The sequence below is a fragment of the Schistocerca piceifrons genome, chromosome 8 (assembly GCF_021461385.2).
Source record: "Schistocerca piceifrons isolate TAMUIC-IGC-003096 chromosome 8, iqSchPice1.1, whole genome shotgun sequence".
NCBI classification, from domain to species: Eukaryota; Metazoa; Arthropoda; class Insecta; order Orthoptera; family Acrididae; genus Schistocerca; species Schistocerca piceifrons.
Genome location: NC_060145.1, coordinates 24,684,548 through 24,708,969, shown reverse-complemented (window position 1 = coordinate 24,708,969; position 24,422 = coordinate 24,684,548). Strand labels below are relative to the sequence as shown.

The window sequence follows — 24,422 nt, the reverse complement described above, 5'->3', positions numbered from 1 at the left end:
TGGGGGCAGTTACAAGGGTAGGAGCCAGAGGGTAGGGAAGGTGGTTTGGGGATTTCATAGGGATGAACTAACAGGTTACGAAGGTTAGGTGGACGGCGGAAAGACACTCTTGGTGGAGTGGGGAGGATTTCATGAAGGATGGATCTCATTTCAGGGCAGGATTTGACGAAGTTGCATCGCTGCTGGAGAGCCACATTCAGAGTTCGATCCAGTCCCGGAAAGTATCCTGTCACGAGTGGGGCATTTTTGGGGTTCTTCTGTGGGAGGTTCTGGGTTTGAGGGGATGAGGAAGTGGCTCTGGTTATTTGCTTCTGTACCAGGTCGGGAGGGTAGTTGTGGGATGCGAAAGCTGTTTTCAGGTTGTTGGTGTGATGGTTCAGGGATTCAGGACTGGAGCAGATTCGTTTGCCACGAAGACCTAGGCCGTAGGGAAGGGACCGTTTGATATGGAATGGGTGGCAGCTGTCATAATGGAGGTACTGTTGCTTGTTGGTGGGTTTGATGTGGATGGATGTGTGAAGCTGGTCATTGGACAGATGGAGGTCAATGTCAAGGAAAGTGGCATGGGATTAGGAGTAGGAGCAGGACCAGGTGAATCAGATGGAACCAAAGGAGTTGAGGTTGGAGAGGAAATTCTGGAGTTCTTCTTCACTGTGAGTCCAGACCATGAAGATGTCATCAATAAATCTGTACCAAACTTTGGGTTGGCAGGCCTGGGTAACCAAGAAGGCTTCCTCTAAGCGACCCATGAATAGGTTGGCGTACGAGGGGGCCATCCTGGTACCCATGGTTGTTCCCTTTAGTTGTTGGTATGTCTGGCCTTCAAAAGTGAAGAAGTTGTGGGTCAGGATGAAGCTGGCTAAGGTAATGAGGAAAGAGGTTTTAGGTAGGGTGGCAGGTGATCGGCGTGAAAGGAAGTGCTGCATCGCAGCGAGGCCCTGGACGTGCGGAATATTTGTTTATAAGGAAGTGGCATCAATGATTACAAGGATGGTTTCCGGGGGTAACAGATTGGGTAAGGATTCCAGGCGTTCGAGATAGTGGTTGGTGTCTTTGATGAAGGATGGGAGACGGCATGTTATGGGTTGAAGGTGTTGATCTACATAGGCAGAGATACGTTCTGTGGGGGCTTGGTAACCAGCTACAATGGGGCGGCCAGGATGATTGGGTTTGTGAATTTTAGGAAGTAGGTAAAAGGTAGGGGTACGGGGTGTCGGTGGGGCCAGGAGGTTGATGGAGTTGACTTGCTGCCCCATCCAAAAAGTAAATCAGGTTTTTTTTAATGGAAAGGTGCTGCTGTTTAATGTAGTTCGTTAATTTTAGTTGAAAAATGTGCGCTGCTGTAGTGTTGTGTTCAAGGTAGCCTCTTATGACACAAAAGCTGTGGCTCATTAGTTTATCTTCATCTTTATAATAGAATAGAAATGGATGAACTGTGGCCTGTTTGTTTACCCAGTGGTGTCCTTGTACTTGATCTTGAACAACAAAGGAATAATTTTCCGAAAAGTCAGCAAGAACTATGCATTCATCAGCTGCCAAGGTTTGCTATTTTCTTTCAAAAATTTACTTTGAGCTTTTGCAATAAAATTTTTAAGGTTAGCCAGCAACACTTCAAAAAACTTTTCTCGTGATTTTATGACTGTCACCATTTCAGTTCTGTCTTGTGTCACCCATTGTTTATATTTATATTGTCAGGCATCAAATCATCATCTTTGGATTCTTCAAACATGTCAAGTAAGGCTTGTTTGCCGGAACAATTTTCACATTTTCCCTTGATCATACAATTGTAACTGTCAATATTGCATACTATAACTTCCAAAAGGTCTTTATTGTCAACTCTAAGATTGACTCCATCTATCATCAAATTTACATTCTGATGGTACAAACACAAATATTGTGGGTGCCAGATGCCCTGCAACAATACACCATCTTGGTCTCAACTCGCAAAACTTTGATCTTCCAATTTTAATGTCAGGGTTTTCTTTTTTAAATTCAGTGAATAGTTCATTTAAATTACACAATATTAACCTTTTTTGTCTTTGAATCTTAGAACCATTTTCTTTCACAGAAACACAGTCTTTTTTGCCAGACATCAAATGGCTGTTATTGTCATCATCATAATACATAATAACTTTATTAATTGAGTTTTCACCTACCAAATTATGTGCACTTTTCTTCTGTAATGCTGGTAAAATTCCCTGTTTTTTTACTAATTGCCTTGTTAACTTGACAAGACATTCTGACACATTAAATTCGTCACTAACTTTTGCTCGACTCCAAGAATTTGACAGTAAACTGATAATCTTAATTTTATCCCCTTTGTTTGAAGTACTGCATTTAGTTTTTTAGTTTTTCTATCAAATCATCATATTTGGCTGGTGAAGTTTTAGAACTTCCATCTGTTTTAGTACAAATTGTATTTTGAAATGAAACTTCCAAATTCTTTTTGACTGTAGCTACCACGTTCTCAATTTTTATATTCAGGGCACTTGGTCTTTTATCTCGACTTAGTTTTCTAATTTTACTAGCAGGTGATACACCCAGGATTTCACAAGCTGTATCTACTTTTTTAATGGTTGCTGAGAAGTCACAAAATTCTGTATCTGAGGTTTCACCATCCTTTCTCTTGTGAATTACAAATATCTTAGAATAACATGTTGGATACAATGATTTTCCTGGTATGAGATTGACAAAAGGGCTTTTATTTTTAGAATAATGATAAAATTTCTCGCAGACCTTTTGTAGTAGGTTTCTTATGTTTCTCAAAAGGATCCATACATTTCATGGTACTTGCATGTTGATTTGATCTCTGGGCCGACTTGTTAGTAAAACAACACTTTTTCTTCTTCACTGTAATCTTCTATTAATGTAATGTCTTTAGGATACACTCCATACACACTTTTATGACATGCTTCATTAATAACACCAACAGAACACTGAGACACCATTTTTCAACTGCACACTTCAAGAACTTCTAGCTAAATACTGTAAGTGTGAGTAGACAATTGTTGGTGTAAGGGGGAAGACAACAATCAGACTTGTATAGGCTTGCAGATGCAATTGTTAGTCTGCTGAAACAATTACCATAGCATTGTTTCGACAAATAAGCATTGGCTAATGTAATGTGGTGTGTTATATTATGGGTCAGGCCATGATATTGTATGCCACAAGTACTGAAATTCAAAAACCTTTTAATCACCATAAAACTTCTGCTATTTGTGCTATGTAGTTTCATATGCTATTGTCATTTTCGTTTTTAAAAAATTATTAGTGTGTTTTTTTTTTTTTCACACATTTCGAAAATATAAAATATTTTCTGTTACAGAAGGACATATCATTTTTATTATTTGTATCACACACATTGATGATCCTGTGACAAAATCTATGTGGGCACTTAAGTTAGCCTAACAGGAATACATTGGTATTAAAAGAAGGAATTTGGTATGTTTATCAAAGACATAACATTTCCCCCAAAGTTGTAAATGTTCTTCCGTAACAAATTGTTGACATAATTTCAATATAAAGTATAATGAACAGTTAATATAAAATTTTCTTTTCCGTAACATCCTAATATAAGAGTATTAAGATGTCTTCAGTACCATAAAGCCACATGAAACATGACTATTTAATAAATATTTATTTTGTAAAACTTGTTACAGAAGAAGGATATTTTTTGTTACGGAAGGACATTTGTTATAAATGTCTATTTGAGTTTCCCTCTAAAAATGAAACCAGCCACTCACAGCATGTCTTTACCTCGCTAGCCAATGAATCAATTCTGTCAGATGTTTTCCCTCCAGTTTTCTGTTCTTTCTCTCTCTCTCTCTCTCTCCATTGTTGTATAGGTTTCAAGTGGCTGTTCATGTTGGAAGTGTAAATTTGCTGGTTATAAAGGTTATAAACAATTTGAAAGTAAGTATTAGTTTAATATAAACAAAGTTTGTTTACTTATGCATAAGTCTGAAACTTTTTTTTTTTTTTTTTTTTTTTCAAATAAGCCTGATTACTTCAAAAGCCTGAGTGAAGAATGTAGGCTATAACCCCATGTGCTACATAAGCAAGTATATCAAATATTTACATGCTGAGGCATCTTGTTAATATTGTTGGTATTTATCTGACAACTTCCAAATATTTTTAATAATTATTAACAGTGAACGAATATCGTAGCCTACTCTGCAAAGACTAGGTAACAGTGTTATGTCAGGGTGTATGCGACCCGGGACATCCGGGAAAATCCCGGGAATATTTTCGTCCGGGAATTTTTTAGAATTCCGGGAATTTTTCATACCCTATAAAAAGTAACTATACTGTACAGTGTAATAGCAGAAAAAATATTAAAGCTGAGAAATTAATCTTTCTTTGGAAAACTACTGTTCAAAAATTGAGTTTTCTTAATTTGTAGCTGATAGCTTTGAACTATTAAAAATATATTAAAGAATACATTCAGCTAAGTGATAATGATGTTAATTTGTAGCCCAGAGTGTGTTGAACTAAATGCATTTTATCTGAAAGGCTTAGGACAATCCAGTACTGAGTAATTGTAAAAAGTGTAGATGCTTGCAAATATGAAAAAATGCGTATGGCCTGGAACAAATATGGCCGCCATTTCAAAATAATAAACAATAAATTTTTAAAAATATTTTTGTCATTACTAAATATAAAATTTTTCTGAAATGGTCAAGTAGCCGGTGCTTGAACCACTTGGTATGGATTGACCCTTAGGGAACCTACTCTCCAAAATGTTTTCTTAAGTAACAATAAGAGAACAATGAAAAAACTGTAATTTAGTAGCATATGTGAAAACATAGCACATTCATTATATACATACATACACCAAAAATGTATTATAGGCCACTGAGGACGCTTAATAAATAAAAGTAAGCGAAATGTGTGTGGCATAAAATCAAATGGCTTTCTGTTTAGATGTATAGACAGATCATACCTTCAAGGTGATGGTGTTGATAACAATTAGCTTTAGTTTTTCTGTGTATTTCATAAGGGGAAACTTCGTAAAAAAATAACCACAAAAACAGTTTATTCATTGTACGAGGGCAGTTCAATAAGTAATGCAACACATTTTTTTTTCTCGGCCAATTTTGGTTGAAAAAAACGGAAATTTCTTGTGGAATATTTTCAAACATTCCCGCTTCGTCTCGTATAGTTTCATTGACTTCCGACAGGTGGCAGCGCTGTACGGAGCTGTTAAAATGGCGTCTGTAACGGATGTACGTTGCAAACAACGGGCAGTGATCGAGTTTCTTTTGGCGGAAAACCAGGGCATCTCAGATATTCATAGGCGCTTGCAGAATGTCTACGGTGATCTGGCAGTGGACAAAAGCACGGTGAGTCGTTGGGCAAAGCGTGTGTCATCATCGCCGCAAGGTCAAGCAAGGCTGTCTGATCTGCCGCGTGCGGGCCGGCCGTGCACAGCTGTGACTCCTGCAATGGCGGAGCGTGCGAACACGCTCGTTCGAGATGATCGACGGATCACCATCAAACAACTCTGTGCTCAACTTGACATCTCTGTTGGTAGTGCTGTCACAATTGTTCACCAGTTGGGATATTCAAAGGTTTGTTCCCGCTGGGTTCCTCGTTGTCTAACCGAACACCATAAAGAGCAAAGGAGAATCATCTGTGCGGAATTGCTTGCTCGTCATGAGGCTGAGGGTGACAATTTCTTGTCAAAGATTGTTACAGGCGATGAAACATGGGTTCATCACTTCGAACCTGAAACAAAACGGCAATCAATGGAGTGGCGCCACACCCACTCCCCTACCAAGAAAAAGTTTAAAATCATACCCTCAGCCGGTAAAGTCATGGTTACAGTCTTCTGGGACGCTGAAGGGGTTATTCTGTTCGATGTCCTTCCCCATGGTCAAACGATCAACTCTGAAGTGTATTGTGCTACTCTTCAGAAATTGAAGAAACGACTTCAGCGTGTTCGTAGGCACAAAAATCTGAAAGAACTTCTCCTTCTTCACGACAACGCAAGACCTCACACAAGTCTTCGCACCCGAGAGGAGCTCACAAAACTTCAGTGGACTGTTCTTCCTCATGCACCCTACAGCCCCGATCTCGCACCGTCGGATTTCCATATGTTTGGCCCAATGAAGGATGCAATCCGTGGGAGGCACTATGCGGATGATGAAGAAGTTATTGATGCAGTACGACGTTGGCTCCGACATCGACCAGTGGAATGGTACCGTGCAGGCATACAGGCCCTCATTTCAAGGTGGTGTAAGGCCGTAGCATTGAATGGAGATTACGTTGAAAAATAGTGTTGTGTAGCTAAAAGATTGGGGAATAACCTGGTGTATTTCAATGCTGAATAAAACAACCCCTGTTTCAGAAAAAAAATGTGTTGCATTACTTATTGAACTGCCCTCGTAGTTGCCTGGTTATGTTGTTTTTAGAATTTTAAACGTGTTATCGTATTTGTGTGGAAATTTTAAGTTCTACCACAGAATCCAACTCTTCTTTTAAAAACCATCTTTCAATTTCAGGAAATTGACTGTTCCTCCAAGTGTCATACTTCGCCGTGAAAGAAAATGGCTGCGCATGCTCAACAATTGGGAGAAAATGATGAACAAACACTATAGGAAGGTCTGTACTATTAATGCTTTTTTCAGTTTGTGCCAGCTTCTTATACTGCTTCACAATTTGCAAATGTATTAATAACTTTATAACCTATCATCTCATTTAAGATAGTTTCTCAACATCAAAGCATGCATCTGTACTCTATAAGTCACCATACAACCCCACTCCCACTCAACACACACAACTATCATCATTATATTCTATTTGAAAATTACGTCATAGTGAGAATGGTTGTTGATGTGCCTCCTTACAAGTCCACCTTAGGTCGTTCCACCATAACAGTCATTGTGCAAATTGTATACGGCAGAGAGAGACTATTTCTTGACTCTTGGAACAGTCATTTTTAGAAATTTAAAGTTAAGCCTTTATGTAGTGCACTCCCTCCTTCCTGTAGTATCTTATGCTAGCTACATAAACATGCCAAATTGCACAGTTCTTCTTTCATCCAAATATATACATGTCAAAGATTTAGAAACAGTACTGAAGTATTGATAAGGCAGTTTTGTAATTGAATCTCATTGGGGCGAATTTCATTTCCTTTGGAATTTCCCAATGAATATTCGGTATTTACCTTGCCAGCAACAAATCTTACATGTACTTCCACTTCCACTGTGTACCACTAGATGTTTCGCAGTCGTGACCAGTTCCGGTGATTCATCAGCAATGATTTAACCATTTCAGCAACTGAAAAATGCTTGCAACCTCTTTGCAGTTACATGCCAGTGAACTTCTGATCTGTCCAAATCCGTGCATTGCAAGCTTCGAAAGATGTTCTGAGAGAAAATAAGTCAAATTAAATCTGATAAGTTTTTTTTATTCACTGACATTAATGGACATTGTGTATAAAAGAAACTAAAATAATTTTCTGTTTTCAGTTTTTCGTAATGTACATAAAGAGTTTAATACAACTGGCTAATCATAAAACTGTATTGTTTTCTTTTAATATGAGCAATTTTTATTGTATAAATTGGATCTGAAAAATAAAATATGTAATGAAGGTTATTTGGTATTTAATTGAAACGAAGGTTAGGGGTTGTCTCTTTCATAAATGACATCTCAGCTGAAGAGCGAAGCAGCTGTAGCATCTTTTAGAAAATATCCCAGCAATTGCTTATAACTGTTTGAGGAAACAATGTAAACCTTAAATTTTGGATGGGTGCATGATTTGAATACTGTTACTTCCAAATAAAATGTCCCAATTCCCACTGACACTTCAAATAAATAACTTAAAATATACGATGATAGATTGATCGGCAATTTTGGTTTTGACAGGCATAATTACAAAGAATGGTATATTCTACAGGGACTGCAAAAGAACTATTCATATTCCTTGTATGTATATTTTGCTTCAAACCTTCTTTCTCACCCATTTCCCTACACTTCTGTATGCACATTGGTCAACACAGTGTTTATGAAAAAACAGTGATCATGAATTGAATAGTTCTGAAAGTTACCAAACTTCTTGTAAGGGTAGTTGTTTGTAAATGGTGTGTTTTGTCGAAATATTATGAGATACAAAATGTGAATGTGGTTTTCTACAGCTACTATAATTGAATGCCCTAGTGGAAATAATGGCCTTACCTCTTTCGAGTACTTTTTTCTGGAATACATAATTACAAGTGATTTTTAAAATATACTTTATAACAACACTTATTTATGAAATTAAGAGTGAATTAGTTCTCAACATGCATGTTACAGAGCATGGAAGCTGGTAATATCGTTTTTATCAGTTTATCCTCCATTCAGAGGCTGTTGCACGCAGCGACCGTTATTTTGATTTGGAAATAATAGATTTCAGCTATCAGTCGTCCTTTGGAATATTTATTGGCAGATCTAGATTTTGGCTAGCAACTAGCCATTCTCAATGCACTATCCTTTCTGGTCAATGCCTGTAATGCCTGTTGGTCTGGCTTTGTACATCACGACTGATAGCTGAAATCTATTATTTACAAATACAATATCATTTTTATTTGCCTTAGTAATCTCTCATTATTAACATTTCTTTTTAAATGTTAATATCATTCGTGGAAATCAATGATATATGTTAAAAATAAATATGTAGTATATACATTCAGTAGATGTCTATAGCATAAAGCATTGGTAGCATTGTTACTCATACGTGGAGAAATGATTGCCAACTACTGCATTTTCAGGTGAGAGAGCGCTGTCGCAAAGGTATCCCTCCATCAGTCCGACCACGTGCCTGGCTCTATCTTTGTGGTGGCAAACTAGTTCAAGATCAGTGTCGAGAGCAATATGCAGCCCTCATTAAACAAGAAGGAGATCCTAAGTGGGTTGATGATATACGCAAAGACCTTCATCGGCAGTTTCCATACCATGAGATGTTTGTTGACCAGAATGGACTTGGGTCAGTATATCTATGTCTTTTGTGTTATATTATATAGAACACTGTAACATCTTTGATACATACAAGCACAGTTTATAGGTGTTACACTTGCTGAATATGTCTATTTACCATGAGCAGTCCTATTTAGGTAAATAGTTCTCTAATTTGTGTAAATCGATGCCTCTAAATAAACTACATTTCGTTTCAGTAAAGAGAAAACTTCATTCTGAGTTTTTCACATCATATTTCACATTCATTGTTGTTATACTATAAGACATTGTGGCTAAGTCCTGTATTATCATGGGGGGGGGGGGGGGGGGGGGCAGTTTTTGTGTAAATCGTGAACATTGCCTCTGTGTGTCATGCTCTATTTGGGAAAACACTGTGAATTACACTGTGCTGCTACTTTCTTTCCAGATGCTGAAAATTATGTAGCTCTTTGGAGTGTTTTGAATTATGATGCTTTGTGTTTTGTTACTTGTGGCTTTTACCAGCTTCATCTCTGTGTTACCAACTATTTGTTCATACATTTAACAGCTTGAGGTGGCAGACATTTATCTCAGCAATTTGTTTGGAATATGAAGTTGTTTTCTGTATGTCACAAAGTTCAAAACTTGCTGTTGTAAGACACTGAAGTATAAGAACTGTTTGTACCATTTTTCTTTTCTAGTGAGAGTATTGCTTACAAGCAGCTTGTGAAATTAGAAAGTCTTTAGTAATAGAGACCATGGCTAAAGGTTCTCATTTAACTTACCATGTCAGGTTTTCTCATATCTGCTATTAGGAAGGAGAGTCTGTGTATGACATAAAATTCATCTTGCAGTTCATGTTTATATGATAGTTCTTCCACCATTCTTACTGCTCAAGAATCATCTGACAAAGCATCTAAGAATCTGCACTCAGTCTGAAAATTATTACTATAATCCGTTCACCATAAGAATAACCCCGATGTAAATAAACACAAACGCGATGATGGGTCGAAGCCTTAGCACACGTAAACCAGTGTTGTTACACTGTTGGAAGTAGGTCATAATTATGTATTAGATATCTTATTACTAGGTTACGTTAAATGAAACTTTAAGATATTCAAATTTATTAACAGCCATCAACATTTTTCTTAATCACGCTTTAGCTACATAGTTTTTATTTCAAAATTCGTGTACAGTCGCAGCCTGTGCAGCGTTGTGCTCTGATTGTCATGCTGTTAATGCACAGAATAAAAATGCTGAAGCTGCTTTCTGTTCTGTAGTAAAACACACACGTGGAAAATGGTTAAAAAGTGCCGAGAAATAGGCTGCTCTTAATGTTTTTCATAAATTTACGGAGATAATCGGCTTTTAACTTCTACCAGAGTTGTATCTGATGCAGTTGATTGCATTAAACATGTAGCCCAGTTGGTAGCGTAATGTGATGTAACCAAATGTGATTATTTGTCCATTGGTTCAAATCTCCCCAGTACCATATTTTTATCATTCAATTTGAAGTTCCTACATCTCATTATAAGACTCATAATCATTTTTATGAATAATGCACATCTTGTTTCTAATTACATACTGAATGCAAAATTCCTCTTTCCATTTCAAATACAAATTCTTAATTATCAATGGTTTATGAAAGACAGTTCATAAAAGTTGTTTAAATTAAGAAAATGTAACAATTTAATTTTTTAAGGCAAAAATCAAAAACCATATTGTCTCTATTTGGACTATGTCCATCGTTTTATACCACAGAGGTAAATAAGTAACGAAGAAACATGAAAAACAATCATTTTCACGGCATCAAGCACATCACACACATACTGCATTTTTACATTTGCTGCTGTACCATTACAATATGAACCCAACAGAACTGATCTGGAGCCAAGTGGCAGGATTGGCCCGAGAAGTAACAAGACTGTTAAGCTGCTAGACGTACTGGAACTAACACACACAGCATTTTAACACTTCACTACCAAGCACTGGCAGGATATAGAACAGCTCACGATAAAAGAAGAAGAGAAAAGGCTGCACCTGTTGGCTTTGTGGATTCTGTTGTTGATAGGCTCGTTATCAACGTAGCAGGTGACACTTCCAGAACTGAAATGTATTTGTCGCATTCGGATAAGGGAGGAGCTAAGAGATTAACAGATGACTGACTGTAAGTAATACCTTCAGTGGCTTCAATATTTGATTGTATGGTGAAATCCTTCAATACTCTTACGTTACACACTGCTTATGCAGAAAAATTACCCTGTAGTTAAGTCAGAAATTTTCATCCGTCTTGTTTTTCATTACAATAGTACGTTAGCTAAAAACAATAACATGTTGCGGTTTTCGTCTAGTTGTCTAAGGAGCGTGCTGTGGGAGATTTGCAGTGTATTATTTCATTCTGCTTAAAAATTAAATGACATTCGAAGCTTGTCTCTTTTATCATGTGAACTGCAGCTGACCACGTCACTGCAGGCTAGCTTTACCAGCTGACCAACCAGTGCTGTCCAAGTTAAATGTGCTGGTAAAGCTGTTGTCCCGTATTATCGCTAGGTCGATGTGCACGTAACGCACAGCACAAAACATACCCTTATTACTGTACTTGACAGTACTCGAAACAGCTTGGCTGCAGTCCCGCGTGAACCGGAAATCCAATGAGGTTCCAGCAAACGCGGAAAAGCACACAGTGCAATATTTACATCAGGTTTCTTCTTATGATGAATGGATTATAATAAGCAGGGCTGTTTCCAGTCAACTGTATGTATGTGTATTATGACAGGAGCTTTTTTCTGGATTACATTAATGCAGGATTCTCTCGTGAATGAATATTCCTCTTTTAATGTTTCACAAACTCTAATCTCATGCAGGTCACATGTTTTAAATACAGAACACAGATTCGAAAATGCATAATCAATCATATTTTATTCCATCAAGCCACAACACAAATTTTGCATTGTCGAAACTTTGCATCACAGTGGCATTGTCTGTCTTCTCAAGAAATCAAGTCGGCAAAACCTGGGTTTAATTTGGTCTCCATTCAAGGGTTCTCACTCTAATATTCAATAGAAATCTGTTCTGCTTGTCAATTGCTCCATCTAAAATACAAAGGATCATCAGCTATTACTCATCTGACTTGTGCCATTTTGTCCTCCATGACCTGGTAGAATTTCTGTTGGACTCTATACCACATTTGCAGCTAAGTTAGAGACTGTCTTTAACCATTATATACCATAGATCTCTTGAACACAAAAAGCATGCCCAGTGTTTGGAAGAAAGCACAGGTCACAACGATCTGAAAGAAGGGCAGCAGAAGTGACCCAAAAAATTGCCATCTATTATCTTTGATATCAATTTACAATAGAATTTTATAATATTTTCTGTGCTCAACTGCAATAAGGTATCTCGAACAGAAAGACCTCTGTGCCAACTAGCATTGATTCCAAAAACTGTGAAACCCAACTTGCGCTTTTGTCACATGTCATCCTGAAAGCCATGTATCAAGGCAACGAGATGGATTATGTCTTGACTTTCAAAAAGCATTTAACTCAGTACCACACGTATGCTTATTATCATAAGTAGGGTCATATTGAGTATCAAATTAAGTGTGTGACTGGATTGTGAATTACTTGTTAGGGAGGACATAGCACATTATCGGGGATAGAGGGTCATTGGCAGATGTAGATGTAACTTTGGTGGGATCCTTGTTGTCCATGTTGCATATTAATGACCTTGCAGACAATATTAATAGTAACCTCAGTCCTTCTGAAGGTGAGACAAGGTATCCAGCATCCTGTAGAACCTGGGCATTTTATTGCCTTCTGCTTGGCTCGATACAACACTGTGCTCACCATTCGTCAGCTTGGTGCTGTGTGAGTGCCTGCCTCTGGCGTTTCAGTATCCCTCACTCCGTTCCCTCACTCTGCCCAATGCAGTGCCCAGCCGCCCAACAGGGATGCGGGCAGACAAGCTGAGTTGTGCATAGGTTTGTTGTTGTTGACATGGAACAGCCTGTCACTGAAGCCAGGGCACACTTCCCTGGTTTCTTGTTGTACCCAGTGGTGACCACTGAGGCCTTCCATTGGCGGTGCAAAAAAAACATAGTTTAGTAGCATCGAACGTCAATAATTCATCAGACAAAATGTATAGGGAAACAGAAATAAACACTTACTACAACAGCATATATCTCATGCACAGTGAGAGTTTGATATATTCCTGAAGAACATGATAGCAAACATTTGTGTGTGTGTGTGTGTGTGTGTGTGTGTGTGTGAGAGAGAGAGAGAGGGGGGGGGGGGTGCTTTAGCTATCTTTTTTTCCGTATCTGCATGAGAGATAAAATGTAATGACTCAGAAAATCTCTCTCGCACACACACATGCTTGCGTGCGCACACACTCATACAAACAGCACAATTCTTCACTGCTCACAGGGTTTGTGTGGTCACTTTTACGACGAACAGCACAATTCTTCACTGCTCACAGGGCACGTGCGGTCACTTTTACATGGCAGACGTAAGTAGGGGGTGTTTTGATGTGTGGTTGCTTAAGATTTGGTGTAAATCAGGCGTGAACTGCCATGTTAATGACACTGCCAGTCTCAGCTAACAATTGCACTCTATCAGTTACCGAATGATTTATGTGCTCTGCTTTGTGTTGAGTTGTGCTTGCTGGTTGTTTCCTTTTCTTATTTTGAAATGAGTGCAGAGAGCAATCCAGGGTTCGAATATGACTCTCACAACACCAGAAGGAATCAGTGATGTATGTCCATTTTACATCGGTTCTGCCTTTCCAGGAGCAGAGAATGTGGATGCAGGCTGCCAGCCCTGTGAAAGGGAGGCATGGCTTGTCCTCCCACATCGCTCTTCTCCCCTCGACAGCTAGAACTTCTCGTTTGTTTTACATTCATGGCCGACTGCCAGAAAAGTGTCTGCTACAACATGAGTGCCAGTACCGGAAATAATAGAGCATGTATAAATCATTCGAACTTGTAATCTGGATTTTGCGAAGCAAATTTAATCAAATTACTGACATTTAATACTAAAGGCACTGTACTCATCTAAAGCAGCGGATTGTGATGACCTCAACCCACAGGAAAAATAATTATCAAAATCTGAACTGTGAAGTCCAAGATTCTAGTTGGAAAACCACACTCTTTGTTATACTTCTCAATTGGTCACGATCCCACTTTGTTTATGAACTGAAAACTCTAATAGTCACAAGAAACTGCTCTGAAATTAACCTGAACCGACAAAATTGTGTATATATTCTCTGAAACTTCAAAGACATCTAAGACAATATCTGAAAGGAATTAGAAAAAGTGCCAAAATTTCGTGAATCACACACAATACTGTTAATAATCACATGAACACTGGGGGGGTTTCACCATACATATACCCACTTTAGAGTATAATCAGTGTCTCTTAATACTACGACTCGTAGCAATACAATATCAAAAACTTTTTATTACTGGGTAAACAGTCCCTACGTGATTTGACAGCTGACATTTATAATTCCCACTCACGTCAGGAAAAGCACCAATACGAGAATAGCAGCTTTTACGTTATTGGTTAGAACGCAAGCAATTATGGCGGTCTCCGTAATTTTCGCGTGAAGCCATATTTCGCGACAAAATACTCTTATTAGTCACTATCATATAACTAGTCTCATAACAATACATAAAACTACATAAAATAACTACAATAATTTTGACATGCAAGGAGAATTAGTCCTAATGAGAGGAAGAAGTTTATGTTTACTGGTGTTTCAACAATGACTACCAGGCAACTTTTAATTCACTGATTGTAATTTTATTTTTGTTAGCAGAAAGCAAACATAAACTAAACAAAGAATTTATTTTAATAGAGTCTGTAATTCTTTTACTTTTAATAGAGAAATAAAGTTTCTAGGTCAGGGGATAGTGTTCGGCGAAATCTCTTTAACTTTTTGTTGCATACACAGCGTTGCATTGAGAAGCACGATGTCGGCGGGTTACAACGACGAGAGCAGGATACAGACAGTTCCGCTGGTTAATCTTCTCTGGCGAAATGCAAATAAAGTTCTGGCACAGCTGTATGATTAACCCCGTGGTGATTAACAAACCACAAGACGCCAGTATACGAACGTTGTTGACATGTCCTCTCTTTCAAAGTACATGACGTAGACATCGCTCGTTTTTACACTTTATGCACTGTCCGCGTTGCTATCGTACGTAATTACAAAGTTCGTCACATTCATATAGTCATAGCCACAAATACACAGTTCATAGAATTGTTGTTGTGTGGTAAACGAAATCACACCTTAAACAATGTCCACTCTGTTCTCGCATTTCAAACTTCGATGACGTCACTGAAAGTCATTTATATTGCACAGTTAATTAAAGTCTTCACTTTCACGGCTTGATAGAATGTGATATACAACAGTTCCACCACCCAAAACCAATACCAGCAAAGTTCATTTGAATAAAAGCACGGTTCGTGTCGGCCACAACAAAGTAATGTTAGCGGCACTTTCACAGTCCGGTTTATTTGCTCTTAAAGTTTGCTGGCGATGGCATTACATACCACAGTGGTAAAGAGAATTAACAATCTGATAGTTCAGTATCATTGTCCATACAATTACATATGCTTTTCATGAACCACAGTACTATTTTTCCCGCGCACGCTTCAGACACACCATCCACCATCCCTTCTACTACACAACCACCTTTCGACTTGATATCACTATCGCTGTCCCCTGTCTATAGATGTTATATCATTATTGTAAATTACATAAATCTTTATAAATTGTTATTGTGTGCATTTTTCACCATTAATAATATTCCAAAAGAGAACTTTACAAACTTTACCACAGGTACAAAGCAAGAAACATATTTATCCATTGGGAAACGAAATAATCACAATTACATCTTTACATTTAAAAACCACAGTAGAATGTTACATAATCGCAATTAAAAATGCCCATATGAACAAAAGAAAAAGAATAGAAATCTAAAGAAAATCACGAAAAAAATTGTATGTGCGTAATTAGCAATGACTCACAGGATCCAAGGGTTAGAATAGGCCCGAGGTATTCCTGCCTGTCGTAAGAGGCAACTAAAAGGAGTGTCTCACGTTTTGGCCTTTATGTGATGGTCCCCTGTAGAGTTTGACCTACATTTTCTAAATTTTCCCGAAGAGCGAGCCAATTGGGGAAGTGCACCTAACACGGTGCATCGTGGTCATCATGTATTGAGATATTTAGTCCACTTTCTCGTCGTGGCATTGCAGTCCTGCTCATTCTCCATCTCTTGGGTGAGGGACACCTTCCTGGGTGTGTTTACCTCCACCCTCTGTGCAATGTCATTTTCTGCGCCGACGATCACCATGGAATTCTTCGCACCTCATATCCAGCAGGGTAGCCAATCTGTTGTGGTGGGGCTGCCATGTACCGTGTTGGTTGTAGCCCCCTGCTTACACAGTGATCGCTCTGCTTATGCCTTCACTGTTAACTTCCACGTATGCCAAGGAGTAGATGCCTGTCTCCCTGGGGCATCGGGACTCTCGGCAATGGCCATTCTGCCAGGTGGCCCTTGCTGAGGCTGGAAGCGCTCCTTTGGTGAGGTCCCCTGGTCAGAATGGGTGGCATCAGGATGGATGACACGCCATGAAGCGTAGTGTGTCATCTCTTGCTGGTGGTCCTACACCAGCAGTCTCTAAGCGGTCAAAGTCTAACTTCAGTGTTAAGAAATATGACCCCAAATTGTTTCCCTCCCTGGCCACACCATGGGAGGAACGCCAGGCTAAGGATGGCAGTGAAGCTTATTCGCCCCGGTACCTCGTTTGTACGAAAGTTGACGGGGAATCTTTCATGCCAATGAACCTTCAGATTTTTGTAGAGCATTTAGAGGGCAAGTTTGGGGAGGTGGAGGGCTTGTCCAAAATGCGATCAGGATGTCTTGATAAAAACAGCATCCTCTGCCCAGTCAAGGGCATTACTCACTTGTGACAAGTTGGGGGATGTATCTGTTACCATTTACGCCCTATAAGAGCTTAAATAGGGTCCAGGGTATTATATCCCACAGGGACCTTCTTTTGCAGTCTGACGACGAGCTGCACGCCAATTTAGAGTGGCGAGGTGTTCATTTCATGCGGCGCACCCATCAGGGTCCGAGGGATAATCTGGTTGCCACCGGTGCCTTCGTCTTGGCCTTTGAGGGTACTCGAGAAGGTCCGGGTGATGGTCTACTGCTGTGATGTCAAGCCATATATCCCTCCCCCGTTGCGGTGCTTTAAGTGCTGGAATTTCGGCCATATGTCTTCCCGCTGTACTTCCACCATCACATAGCGAGATACTCCATGTGCCCCGCCTCCCATCTATGTCATCTGCGGAGAGCATCATTCACCTTGCTCACCAGACTGCAGGATCTTACAGAAAGAGAGGAAAATCATGGAATACAAGACCTTGGACCAACTGACCTACACTGAGGGAAAGCAAAAATATGAGAGGCTACATCCTGTGCATACGACATCCACTTACGCTGCAGATATGACAGCGATTCTAACATCTTCTGCCCCACCGCGCGCAGTTGGCTCTGAGCTGTCAGACTCCACCTGCCCCCTTGATGGTGGGGGCACTTCCCTCTCTGTTGCTCCTGCACCACCTACTCCAGGGCAACCCCCCCCCCCCCCCCCCCCCCCTCCAACCATCGGGACATCAGTCCCCACTTCTGTCGGAGAAGCAAAAATCTTCTTCAGCTCCTCTCGTTAGGAAGGGTTCCCTTGGAGCACGCCCTTCCAAACGTTCCTACCAGTGGCAAAGCTGACACCCGCCCGTGGCCGAAGCAACCACAGGTAGCTGGTGGAAGGGCTTCACGTTCCTCCTCCGTCCCTGAGACTGACTCAGTGAAGCCCTTCCAGCCAGTACAGCCAAAGGTGCAGCAAGAGAAACCAAAAAGAATAAAAACCCCAAAAACCCAGACTTTGCAGTGACACGCATACCACTGCTACCTACAAGCTCTGTGTCTGTGGATGAAGTGGAGATTCTTGCGTCCGCTGAGGACCTAGATCTCTCAGGGCCCTCAGACACAAATGGATTTCAATCACACAGGTACTCATCCGCTGGCAGCAGGTGACCCTGAGGAGTAGACTGCCTCAATGAGTGTTTCGTGCCTTCCCAATCTCGCGAGCACGTCATCCTCCAGTGGAATTGCGGCAGTTTTTTCCACCACCTGGCTGAGCTACAGCAACTCTTAAGCTTTACACCTTCTTTCTGCACTGGTTCCCTGCAATGTGGACCCCTGCCCTCCATGGCTATAGGGGATATTACAAGAACCATAGTGAATATAATAGTGTCAGGTGGAGTTTGCGTCTCTTTTCTGAACTCTGTATGTAGTGAACCTGTGCCCATTCAAACTCCTCTTGAAGCTGTGGCTGTCAGGATAAGGATGACGCAGGAAATAACTGTCTGCAACGTATATCTTCCTCCAGATGGTGCAGTACCCCTGAATGCAGTGGCTGCAGTGATTGATCAACTCCCTACACCTTTCCTACTTTTGGGAGATTTTAACGCCCATAACCCCTTGTGGGGTGGCACCGTGCTTCCTGGCCGAGGTAGAGATGTCGAATCTTTACTGTCTCAGTTCGACCTCTGCATCTTAAATACTGGGGCCCCCACACATTTCAGCGTGGCTCACGGCACTTACTCGGCCATTGCTTTATCCCACTGCAGCCCAGGATTTCTCCCATCTTTCAGAGGAGAGCACATGATAACCTGAGTGGTAGTGACCACTTCCCCATCTTCCTGTCACTCCCCTGGCGTCGTGCCCATGGACGCCTACCTAGATGGGCTTTCAACAAGGCAGACTGGGAAGCCTTCACTCTGATGTCACCGTTGAATCTCTCCCACATGGTGCCATCGATGTTGTGGTTGAGCAGGTCACTACAACGATCGTTTCTGTGGCAGAAAACGCGATCCCTTGTTCTTTAGGCTGCCCACGGTGAAAGTCAGTACCTTGGTGGTCACTGGATGTCACTGAGGCAATTGAGGAGCTTCAGCGACATAAGCGGCACCCTTCCCTAGAGCACCTAATAGCCTTTAAATGGCTCCATGCCCACATTCACCAGCTTATAAAAAGATGGAAACAGGAGTGTTGGGAGAGATAAGTCTCAACCACTGGGTGCCATACGTTACCTTCCCAAGTCTGGACGAAGATCAGACGTGCTTTTGGGTACCAGAACTCAACAGGTGTCGCTGGCATTGACATCAATGGCGTGTTATCTACAGATGCAAATGCGATTGCTGAGCACTATGCTCGAACCTCTGCGTCGGAGAATTAACCTTCAGCCTTTCACACCCTTAAATGGCAGATTGAAAGGAAAGTCCTCTCGTTCACCACACACCACAGTGAATCCTATAATGCCCCATTTACAGAGTGGGAGCTCCTCAGTGCCCTTGCACATTGCCCCGACACAGCTCCTGGGCCGGTTCGGATCCGTAGTCAGATGATTAAACATCTCTCGTCTGACTACAAGTGACATCTCATCCTCTTCAACCGGATCATGTGCGATGGCATCTTTCCATCGCAATGGCAGGAGAGCATCATCATTCCAGTGCTAAAACCCAGTAAAAATCCACTTGATGTGGATAGCTATCGGCCCATCAGCCTCACCAACGTTATCTGTAAGCTTCTGGAACGTACTGGAGTTGCTGAGCAGCACGTACAGGGAGCCATCCACAAGGTGCAGCCATGGGCTCTAGCCCACAGCTTCCAGTTTTCGGCCGTGAAGTCGTGTGTTATGCACTTCTGTCAGTGTCGTGCCATTCATGGAACCAGAACTTTACCTTAATGACAATCCACTGACTGGATTGGTTTTTGATGGGATTGACTTGGCTTCTTCACCTTCATAAGCTTAAGCAGAAGTGTTGACAGCACCTCAATGCCCTCAGCTGCCTGAGCAACACCAACTGGGGTGCAGATGGCTCTACACTGCTGCAGCTCTAGACAGCCCTTGTTCAATCCTACCTTGACTAAGGGAGTGTGGTGTATGGTTCAGCGGGGGCCTCAGCGTTGTGTTTACTTGACCCAGTGCACCACTGTGGCGTTTGACTAGTGACGGGAGCTTTTAGGATGTGTCCAGTGACCAGCTTCCTGTTAGAGGCTGGAGTCCCTCCATTGAAGGTTAGGTATGCACAACTGCTCGCCAGTTACATTGCACACATTCGTAGTTCTGCGCATCCAAATTACTGTCTCCTCTTCCCAACCACGATGGTTCATCTCCCGCATCGACGGCCCAGGTCAGGGCAGAACTGGAGTCCTTACCTTTACCACCTATACGTGATGTCCATGCAAGTACACCTCCATGGTGTACACCTAGGCCGTGTCTTTACCTGGACCCTTCACATGGCCCTAATGACTCAGTCAACCCCGCACTTCTCCGCTACCACTTCCACTCAATTCTTGACATTTACCGAGGTCAGAAAGTGGTTTACACTGATGACTCGATGGTTGATGGTCGTTTCAACTTTGCGTATGTCCATGGAGGACGTATTGAACAGCATTTCTTGCCCAGTGGCTGAAGTATTTTCACTGCAGAGCTGGTGGCTATATCTCACGCTCTTGAGCACATCCGTTCATGCCCTGCGGAGTCATTTCTTTTGTGTACTGACTCCTTGAGCAGCATACAAGCTATCGACCAGTGCTACCCTCGTCGTCCTTTGGTAGTGACCATCCAGGAGTCCATTTATGCCCTGGAACGGTCCAGTCATTTGGTGGTGTTTGTTTGGACCCCAGGTCACGTCGGAATCCCAGGCAACCAGTCTGCCGACAAGGTGGGCAAACAGGCAATACGGAAATCGCTTATGGAGATTGGCATTCGAATAGCTGACCTGCGTTCGTTTTTACGCCGCAAGATTTTTCATCTTTGGGAGACGGAATGGCATAGTCTCGATATGCACAACAAACTGTGTGCCATTAAGGAGACTGTGAATGTATGGAAGTCCTCCATGTGGGCCTCTCGCAGGGACATTTTAATTCTGTTGAGCCTTGAAAAGCATCTCTCAGCTTCTAATGTCGAGATAGGTGTCGTTATTAGCAGTTTCAGAACATTTTAACAGTCTCGTCAAATGTGTCACAAAGTTCATCCTCTAGAATGAGTGAAAGAAATGGAACTATGCCAGAAACTGCTCTCAACTCAAGCTAACATAGAAGACTTGAAGCTCACCCCTCTAATTTCTTTTTTCCAGAAATGTATATGTGTATGTAATTTGAAGGAATTCGTGTGGAAAATTTGTGATGTATTTGTCAAACTGATTTACATCAAATAAGTTGGCTGCAGTGAAGTGTCCAGTGAACTGAAAATGTAATATTGTTTCAGAATGGATGGCAACGCACACTTCCAAAGCATCTCTCTTTTTTATGCCCATCAAAAGTCCGTGGATTCTTGGCAGGCATCATTTCATCATTTTTGAAACTAATATCATTAAGGATTGAGTCAGTGTCATCTCTCTTGTTTTGCATTACCACTTCAAAGTTTTGGGTGTCTTGTTCTGCTTTGGTCAGTTCGGTTATCTTCTTCTGGAACTGATTAAAAAGTACGTCTGCATGAGGAATTATCTTATAGAAAAATGATAGTCAGAAAATGAATTCGTTATCCTGCAGTCTTTGTTTGTATGAACCAACTTTTTCAATATTAGAAGATAGTTTTATGCTCTCAGTTGTTTCAGTGTCTTCCATAACAGCAGTAGTATCTTCCCTGTTTTCAAAAACATCTTTTACCACTACTGAGTGGTAATTCCATCTCGTGACACACAGGACAAGCTTTTTTGAATAATGCTATGCACACTTTTGATGTTTGTGGCGAGTAAAAAAAAGAACAAAGAAGTACCTGAAAGATGTGCAAAAAATATACAGGCTTTGCAATTAACAGAGGCTGCCATAGATATAATAAAGTTGAACTGATGTGCATAACAATGGATGTATTTGTCTTTAATTAGTTTCTGGGCGAGATTCGACTTGCCACTCCTAATGTTTGCACCGTCGTAGCTGTCAGCTATTAGTTTTGCTGAGTCATCGCCAATTAATGGTTCAATTTCTTTCACAGTATTCTCAGCTATAGTATGAACATTCTGACTTCCTGGCTTAACAAAGTTCCAAAATCTTTCAACAGGTTTCCCCTCAACACTATAACGCAAAACAATAACCAGTTGAAATTTGCAAGTCACATCTGTATTTTCATCCGCGATGATTGCAACATAATCGGCACGTTTTATCTCTTTACGAACTTCATCATGGTACACTTCCAACATGCATTGCAGTAGTTCATTCTGAAGAGCGTTAGAAATGCCTTTGAACACTGATGCTTGACTAAGATGAACGTGAAGATCTTTATCCTGTTCCGCACTGAAGTGAATTAGCTCACAGAAAATACCCTTATTTTGGGAGGCATCAGATTCATTGTGGACCCTGAGAGCCAGTTCCAAAGCACCACAGAATTGAATACATTTTACAGTTAAATTCAATATATCTTTTGCTGTCAGTTGTCTGTCTATATTGCGAATCTAATTTCTGCTGAATGTTGGTTTTGGCTAGAAATGAAAGAAAAGCACATTATTCATGTGTCACTTTGACATTTCATGTACTTTTATTTTAGACCATATATGCCCAATATCAGTTATTTCAGTCTTACCCCAATGAACATCTCCCCCCAAATAACATACAAGGAAAACAGTTTTTCTTTCTTCACAGCCACGAATCCATTTGCTTTTTGGTAAATTTCCAGATTGAACTTATGGCATCGATTTTTTGTTTGCTGCTGCAGATTCAGATTCGGGAGTGGACTATCTAGTGTTTTTATCTGAATTTTTTTCGCTGAGAGTCCTGTCGCTAACAAGGGAACCTCCCCATCGCTTCCCCCTCAGATTTAGTTATAAGTTGGCTCAATGGATAGGCCGTGAAAAACTGAACACAGATCAATCGAAAAAAAAGGAAGAAGTTGTGTGGAACTATGAAAAAAATAAGCAAAATAGACAAACTGAGTAGTCCATGTGCAAGATAGGCAACATCAAGGACAGTGTGAGCTCAGGAGCGCCGTGGTCCCGTGGTTAGTGTGAGCAGCTGCGGCGTGGGAGGTCCTTGGTTCAAGTCTTCCCTCGAGTGAAGAGTTCAATTTTTTATTTTCAGACAATTATTATCTGTTCGTCCGTCTGTCCGATACGAGGTAACTGCGCCGTAGTATTGGGACGCTACACCTAAACAATTAGCACACCCACAAGAAAACCTAATTCAGGCAAGGTAGAAGAATCTTTTTACCCATTCGCCAAGTGTACAAGTTAGGTGGGTCGACAACATATTCCTGTCATGTGACGCACATGCAGTCACCAGTGTCATATAGAATATATCAGACGTGTTTTCCTGTGGAGGAATTGGTTGACCTATGACCTTGCGATCAAATGTTTTCGGTTCCCATTGGAGAGGCATGTCCTTTCGTCTACTAATCGCACGGTTTTGCGGTGCAGTCGCAAAACACAGACACTAAACTTATTACAGTGAACAGAGACGTCAATGAACGAACGGACAGATCATAACTTTGCGAAAATAAGAAAAGTAAACTTTTCACTCGAGTAAAGACTTGAACCAAAGACCTCTCATTCCGCAGCTGCTCACGCTAACCACGGGACCACGGCGCTCTTGAGCTCACATTATCCTTGATGTTGCCTATCTTGCACATGGACTACTCAGTTTGTATATTTTGCTTATTTTTTTCATAGTTCCACACAACTTCTTCCTGTTTTCTCAATTGATCTGTGTTCAGTTTTTCAAGGCCTATCGACTGTGCCAACTTATAACTAAGTCTGAGGGGGTGCGATGGGGAGGTTCCCTTGTAAGTGACATTTTTAATAACTTGTTTACTTTGTTCACATTTGCTATTTTCACAGTCAACTGAATTTTCCCTTACAGATAACACTGTGCACACAGCTATATAGGGTCAATTACATGATCTCACAATAAGAACAACATATTCGGACAGAACTGTATTACATGAACGCAAAGAGTATAAACAGAAATACTACACCGTTGTTTGAAAAACAGATGCTCAACAGGTGGTGAATACGTTAGATTTTTTGTTCTGTTCCTATAGCCCTGCTGTTGTGAAATATGCCAATATTGAAATAATGCCTCTTAGTTTCAGAATCTAAGGGCATAATTATTTCACATTGTATATAACTATTTATAATGATAATTAATTTCATTATTTCAGTGTTTGATTTAATTAAGCATTAATTTACATTTAGGAATGCTTTAGCATTAGCTTGCAGAAAGATTATGGAACTAGTTTGCACCCCGATGTATTCTAACGTGATCACTAAATGGCAGATCATGCTTCTATAGTTCTACACTGTAATGCTCTCTGGCAGAAGGAACATAAAGCTCTGAGCCAGAACAGCTGTGGCTCCATTCACCGCCATAAGAAGCGTATAGAAACAGACCGCCGATCCTTTCGCACAGTGCTTATTAGAGCAGGTGGTACCAGTGTGCAGTT

The 24,422-nt window shown here is 40.7% G+C and overlaps 1 protein-coding gene across 1 annotated transcript in view; it reads left to right on the top strand.

Moving 5' to 3' along the window:
* LOC124711540 (TBC1 domain family member whacked) overlaps positions 1 to 24,422 on the top strand; it is a 79,840-nt gene that overhangs the window by 27,082 nt on the left and 28,336 nt on the right. Inside the window, exons 3-4 of the mRNA XM_047241674.1 lie at positions 6,504 to 6,603; positions 8,751 to 8,965. Of these exons, the coding sequence (XP_047097630.1) occupies positions 6,504 to 6,603; positions 8,751 to 8,965 (315 nt within the window). The remainder of the gene's footprint in view (positions 1 to 6,503; positions 6,604 to 8,750; positions 8,966 to 24,422) is intronic.